The sequence below is a fragment of the Mastomys coucha genome, unplaced genomic scaffold, assembly GCF_008632895.1.
Source record: "Mastomys coucha isolate ucsf_1 unplaced genomic scaffold, UCSF_Mcou_1 pScaffold1, whole genome shotgun sequence".
Taxonomy (NCBI): domain Eukaryota; kingdom Metazoa; phylum Chordata; class Mammalia; order Rodentia; family Muridae; genus Mastomys; species Mastomys coucha.
The window spans coordinates 90,501,371-90,508,218 of NW_022196891.1; the positions used below are offsets into that span (position 1 = coordinate 90,501,371).

General features: G+C 48.7%; 1 protein-coding gene across 1 annotated transcript; it reads right to left on the reverse strand.

Annotated features, from left to right (window-relative positions):
• Positions 1-5,144: 5,144 nt before the first annotated feature.
• Positions 5,145-6,192, reverse strand: G0s2 (G0/G1 switch 2). Its single transcript, XM_031339557.1, has 2 exons — positions 5,992-6,192; positions 5,145-5,802 (listed from the first exon to the last, which is right to left on the reverse strand). The coding sequence occupies exon 2, from the start codon at positions 5,772-5,774 to the stop codon at positions 5,463-5,465; it is 312 nt and encodes a 103-aa protein (XP_031195417.1). The 5' UTR covers positions 5,775-5,802; positions 5,992-6,192; the 3' UTR covers positions 5,145-5,462.
• Positions 6,193-6,848: the final 656 nt, after the last annotated feature.

The window sequence follows — 6,848 nt, forward strand, 5'->3', positions numbered from 1 at the left end:
AGGGTCCCCAGTGAAGGAGTTAGAGAAAGGACCAATGGAGCTGAGGGGGTTGCAGTCCCTTAGGATGGCCTTGAACTCTTGAGCCACCTGCTTCCACCTCCAAATCACCACGATTCAGTTCTTCTTAAACGTCTAATAATTTCTTGATTTTTAATACATCAAAAGCTCAATCGTCTTAATGCTGTGACCCTTTCATATAGCTCCTCATGTTGTAGTGACCCCAGCCACAAAATTATTTCATTGCTACTTCACAACTGTAATTTTGCTACTGTTACGAATCATAATGTAAATATCTGATATGCAACTCCCCAAGGGGTCAGGAACTGTAGGTTGAGAACCACCATTCTATAGGATGGCCATTGGTATTCTGCTTCAAAATTTTTACTTTACCTAAGTGAGGGCAAGAATCAGGATACATGCAGCTTTCCATGGGAGGCAAGATCTCTACATAGAAGACACTGAGCCTGGCTGGAAAGGCTCAGACAGAGCATGTGCCTGTGAGTGGTGTTAGTGTCTTAGCTTCCATTTCTGAGCAAAAATGTAGAAAAAGACCCAAATTTAGTACCTTGGAATACAGATGAGCACAGCCTTCCACACAAGGATGAAGCAGCTTCCCATAGCTCAGCATGATCAGCAACCCACCCCTCCCTGCGTTGGCCATCAGTCAAGGTATCCTTGAAGATCAGTTTGGATCAGATTGTTGATTTAATAGTTCTTATCTCCACCCATTCCAATCAAACACTCTTACATATCAGATTTAAGACAGCCAAGAATAGATCAAAATCACATAAAGCAAGACTTCATAATTGAGACAGAAAAAGCAAAGCAAGCTGCAGGAAAATGAGCAGTTGGGTGGTAAAAGCATAAGCCAAGGAACATACTTGTAGCCAGTATAGGGACACACACACACACATCTTCAGTCTTCACACTTGAAAAGGCAGAGGAACCTCACGGTCAAGGTCAACATGGTAAGGTAACGGATTTACTGCCCGGATTCTGTTGGTGTGAGAAAGCCTGACCAAGGGGTTTATAGAAGGAAGGGGGTATTTAGGCTCAGGGTTCCAGAGGGATGAGAGTCCATTATGACCACAAACAGCAGGCCTGGGGACAGGAACAGAACTGAGGGCCAGCATCTTCGAACACAAACAGGAAGCAGAGAGAACCGTCTATGTAGTCTGGAAGTCAGCATTTCAGTTCACAGGTTAGCAGGCACCGGCAGTTCAATCCACTGTCAAATGCCTCTTGGATACACCAGCAGTCTAGTTAGATAGAGTTGGGTTAACAACAGAGAGAGCAAACTGGAAATAGGTGAGGCTTTATACTCTCAAAGCCCACCTCCAGGGACAGACTTCCTCCATCAAGGCTGTACCTCCTAAAACTGCCCAAGCAGTCATGGGGGGACATTTCTCACTTAAGCCACCACAAGATCACTTTGGGTGTCTGTCTCAAACAAGCAGTGTGCCTCTGAAGCAGAAGGTCAAGTGGGCTACATATACCAAGACTTGTGTTGGGTAAGCTAACAATATCATGTTTCCTACCCAAAGTGTCAAATGCTTTTATGTAGAGATCTTTGGTTGCTCAGTGGGGGTATCCTAAGGACCTTACATGAAGGTCTAGGTGTAACGATCCGAAAATGCACCCTTAAGCTGACTAGTCAAGCTCAGGTTACTCATTGAGATTTAATAGCCCGGATGTAGATCCAAAGACAAGCGGAATTCAAGCACAAGGAAACTAGAGCGTATCCCAGATGGTCTAAGGGTCCTCTGTAACACTTTCAGATGGGCCGACCCTCTAGAATTATCAAAGAATGTTGTAATTTTAAATATTTTCAAACCCTGTTTTTAATGATGGTTCTTAAATGCTCTAGCCTCCCTTGTAGCCCATTGCCCACCAGAGGTAGTGGTAAGAAAAGACATGGAGGAAGCCAACCTATTTAGAAATGGCTCTTTGGAGCAACTTGTGTCTATGTTGTCTGGAAATCAGCATTTCAGTTTACAGGTTAGCAGGCACCGGCAGTTCATTCTACTCTCAAACGCCTCATGGATACACCAGCAGTCTAGTTAGGTAGAGTTGGGTTAACAACAGTGGTGACATGACCTAGCAGAGACAGCCAGGCCTCAGCCTTGGCTTGAGTCTTCAGGAGGGGCCAACAGGAACACCAGGAGAGGATGTGCCTCTCTCAGGGAAGTGAAGCTCAGTGAAGACGTGAGACCCACTAGCGTTGCACAGCTAGCTATACCAGCAAGTCAAGCTCTCTCTCTCTCCATCCTGTAGAGTCCTATTTATATCCTCCAGATATCACATGTCCACGTGTCTTGCCTCAGCATGGGTCTTGCCTCAGCACATGCATCCAGTCAGCCTCAGTTCTCAGAAGGAAGAGGCAACAAACTGCAGCACACCACCAGAAGTTTTCAGTGCATTTCTCTCCATGTCGTCCTGACAGATGCAGCTCAACCACACAACGCAATACATGCATGTCGTTAGTAAAGAATCCTTTATCACATGTCCTTTCATGTGCTTGCTTCAGCAGAACATCCTCTCTCCTGTGTCTGCTTCAGCGAAATGTTCCTTCCGAGTCTGCCTTAGCCTTTCACACCTGTGTCCACCTTAACAAAAAACGTTCCTTTATGTGTTTGGCCCAGCAAAACACCCTCCAACCGACTTTCCAAAGAGCCCTTAAGTTTCCATTTCAGAACATGACCACGAGTTACTTGATGTATACAGTGAGGATGAGCTTTGTTGAGCAGACTGCTGTGTGTGCCTTTTCAGGGTCTGCTGGGTATCTATACCCTCCAGATATCACGTGTCCATGTGTCTTGCCTCAGCGTGGGTCATGGCACATGTGGGTCTGCTGGGTATCTGGTCTGCTGCTATAACAAAATACTTGACAGAAGCAAGACAAGGAAGAGCTTACTCTGGCTCACAGCTGGAGGGTACAATTATTCATAGCAGGGAAGTCACTGGGGCAGGAGCAGGAGACAGCTGATCCAGTCTTCTCTTAGACAACTTCAGGGCTGTGTTTTCTGCTTCTGTGGTTATAAAACTGATCTGTTGGACTCTTATTCTATGGTGACTCTTCTCTTTTCAGTTTCAGTTGGCTCCAGTGTGGTAAATTATCATCATCATCATCATCATCATTTATCATTATTATGACTTTGCTATGTCAGCCCTGGGTCACCAACAGAACCAACAAGCAGTCCTTCTGTCACCCTTCTGTCTGGGTTGGTACTAACACTGCCAAATAGAATAAGACCAAGAATAGTTTTTGTCTCTCTGTGGAGTGAGGGAGTTGTCCTGCTTGATCATGACCAAATGTCTCATGAGACCATGGCAAAACTTGATTCTGATGTGATGAGGCAAGCCCTTTCCTTATCTCTCTCTGTGAGCATCCTTGTGGGACAAATATGTTTCCCCTCCTATGTATATGGTCCTTGTCCTCAGGAAGATCAGACTATGAGGGCGCCATCTGCCCACAAAGCAACGGAAGGGAAAGTTTGTTACCATGGGCCAGCCTGAGACTTTAGACTTCACAACTGTCAGATTCTGAGAGGTAGAAAGATTCTGGCAGCTCAGGCTAACAGGCAGGACTGTGAAGGAGAGTCTGCAAGAGATGTTTCACTGTAACCTAGAATGACTGTCTGTATGCTTGGGCACTTGTGTTTTCATACATAGGCAAACTCTCTGAATATAGACATAACCATCACACCCAAAAGCCAGAGCACACAGTTTTGATACAAAGTTTCCTGATGGGTGGAAAACTTGAAATCCTTGAAGCATGGAGGGTTATCTTCCTCAGAGATGTAGAGAATATGGGTATGAGGAGAGTAATGTAAACAAAAGCACAAATATAGAAAAATATCAGTGTCCATGCTGGGCAGCTCTCAAAGGCAGACAGGAGGTAGCCAGCAGCAGGTCAGAGAGAAACTAGAATCTCATGCAGGAATAGCAAGGTGAGAGGTACCGAAGGAGGACCAGCCCAGGCGGTGATGCAGGAGATGAACTGGACAAGGTGTTGAGTGGGCAGAGGAGCAAGCAGCCTGTGGAAGAGGCATCTGTAAGACTGACTAAACGGCTGGATTGGCCCAGCTCCTGGGAGCTTTGGGGGTGTTAAGGCTGGACTCTGCCTTAACACAGGGTCAAGTGTCTGGATTTGGAAACAGGAAGAAGACTGGTGTCACTCAGACATGTTCTTTTCATTCACACTCCCTCCCTTCTTTCCCTGGGGGGATGGATTTTTAAGGAGAACTGACAGTTGATCGGAGCCAGAAGCGCTGGGGAGAGTTTGGGTCTGCAGAGCTAAACAAAATGGAGGTGTCTGTGTGTAAAAGTAGGTTGGGAGGTTGGAGAGTCAAGTTAACATGCTCACACCTGGCTACAGCAGATGACATTAAAGATCCTGGGGAGTGGCATCAAGCTATCTTCTTGGCCCTTCCTGGGCAGGGAGGGGTTACTTTGGGAAGCCCCATAGTGTTACTAAATTAGCTGTTGACACAAGATCAACTCTGACTCCTGGGAAAGGACTCAGGTCTGTGATAACAGTCTTTTCTCCTTCTAAGCTTCTTACTGTGGTCAGCTGTGCCCTTAGGAGAGAGAGCTCCTGCTCCCACAGGACGGCTGGGTTTCATTTTTGCCCCATTCTTCCTATCTTTCTTCTCTTCCCTTCCTCCCCACTCTTCCTTCTGTCTCTCTTTCATTCTCTCTGTTCTTCCAACCTCCTCCCCTCTCTCCTACAGTCTCCCTTCCTCCTCCATCTCCTCTTTTCCTCACTCTAATAGTTAAGCAGAGAGATCAGCCACAGAAATCTCCAGCACAAAGAGGGTAAATGACCTTTTCTTTGCCCTAGAAATCCATTAGTTTTTTTCCTCTCTCTCTCTCTCTCTCTCTCTCTCTCTCTCTCTCTCTCTCTCTCTCACACACACACACACACACACACACACACACACACACACACACACATTCTAGGTCAGAAATTGATTTATCTTGTGATCCAAAAGTGCTAACACCTGTAGCATGTTTAGAGTTTCACTCCTGTGTGAGTAGACCTATTCTGTGCCAGGCAGTATTCAAGCCCCGGGTGTGAAGCAGGGCTAGTCACAGTTCTGAGTGAGAGGGTCACCTTGCCGCCCAAGAATTAAATAATGAGCTAGAGTATAAAACGTTTTTATTTCAAAATGCAAAATGATAGTTATTGTAATAATAATAATAACATTAAAAATAACAGTATAAAAAAGCATGTCTCCTTCCCTAATGCAAAGTGATATAGTTCCTTAATCGCTCCCACAGCCTTGGACAAATCACATTGCGTGCTGCACAGCAGCAAGTCAGTCCCAGACCCCTTAGGTGATCTGTGCAGGGTCAGTTCTGGATTCGGTGGCACCTTGATACAGCATGTGACTCCGCTCTTGCCCACCTGGGTCATGATCTCTCTGTGGTCTTGCTTCCTTCTCTGCCAGTCACCGAACTTAAGAGGCGTGCTGCCGGAGGGACAGAGCCCGGCTGCACAGGGTCGCCTCCTGTGCCTTGCCTCCTGCCAGCAGTGCCTGCTTGTGGAGGGACTGCTGCTCACAAGCTTCCCGCAGCTCCGCCACTGCAGCCTCCTGGTCTCGCAGACGGCTGGTGGCTGTGAAAGGGCTGCACACCGTCTCAACTAGGCCAAGCACCACACCGAAGAGCGCCAGCACACTGCCCAGCACGTACAGTTTCACTAGCTTCCCTCTGGGCTTCTGCGCCATCATCTCCTTGGCCAGAGGGATCAGCTCCTGCACACTTTCCATCTGAGCTCTGGGCGGTGGGTGGTTGGGCCTGCAGAGGTAGAGAGGAAAGGGGTTGAGTCTTCGGGGGGGGGTGGGGGGACAGCAGCAGAGCAGGGAACCCTAAGCTCAGAAACGGGTCGGCTGCAGACTAGGGGAAGTCGAGCCCAGGGGAGAAGGCAGCTGAGAAGGGGATCTGCTGTCTCTCGCCCACCCTCGGTTCCCGGGCTTGGAGGCTTACCTAGGGTGCAGTGAGAAGAGAGGCAGCACTTGCTGGTGGTGAAGGTCAGGCGTCCGTGAGTCAGAGTGGCTTTGGAGTCCTTCTTCCCTCAGCCGCCACTCTTTGGGAGGGACACTCCGCAGCGCTCAGTGAACAGAGAGAGCCCTTATATCTTTTGCCCGGGATCCGCCTCCTGGCTCGCTGGCCTGAGCTCTGACTGCAGAAAAAGAAGCCGGGCCGGGGGTGGGGGTGGGGGGGTGGGGAGGAGGAGGAAGAACGGGAGGGGCGCGGCTGGGGACCAGGGAGGTGACCAGGAGTAGTGCACGCCCCTGCTGTGTGCGCCCTGAGACCCTAGACCGCTGGTGCTGCAAAAACTGAGCCCAAGGCACCACTTCAGTGGTCAGCCAAAGAAGAGATCACCAGGTGATGGTGTGACATGCTTCCCTGACAGGACACACTTTCTAGTCTTGTCTGTTCCCCTGTTCCCCTGTCCCCCTGTCCCCCCGCCGCCCCACTTCGTCCCCCTGTTCCCCTGGCCCCCTGACCCCCTGGCCCAAACTCCCCTGTAGTCCAGGAAGAACTGAGAAAGACCCTAATGAGGGAATCTGGGGTTCATTTTCATTCAGAAAGGTCACCTTCTCACCTGTCAGGGAGGGTGTGGGTGGAAGGGAAGGCAACAGAGGGATTCTGAAGTGAGCAGGCAATCCAAATGAGAAAAACGTATCTCCAGGGAGTAGAATGTTCTCCCAGAGTTCTGCTTTCTTGACTGGTAGGCTTTTCTAAGATGGGAACAGCAGCAACACTGCTAGTCACCTAACAGAAAGCTTTTCGTTGAGGGGTTCCATCTAATGCATAGAGGTGTGTGTGTGTGTGGGGGG

What these genes read in the sequence shown, in the direction of transcription:
- G0s2 (XM_031339557.1), bottom strand. Translation starts at nt 5,774, where the DNA reads ATGGAAAGTGTGCAGGAGCTGATCCCTCTGGCCAAGGAGATGATGGCG.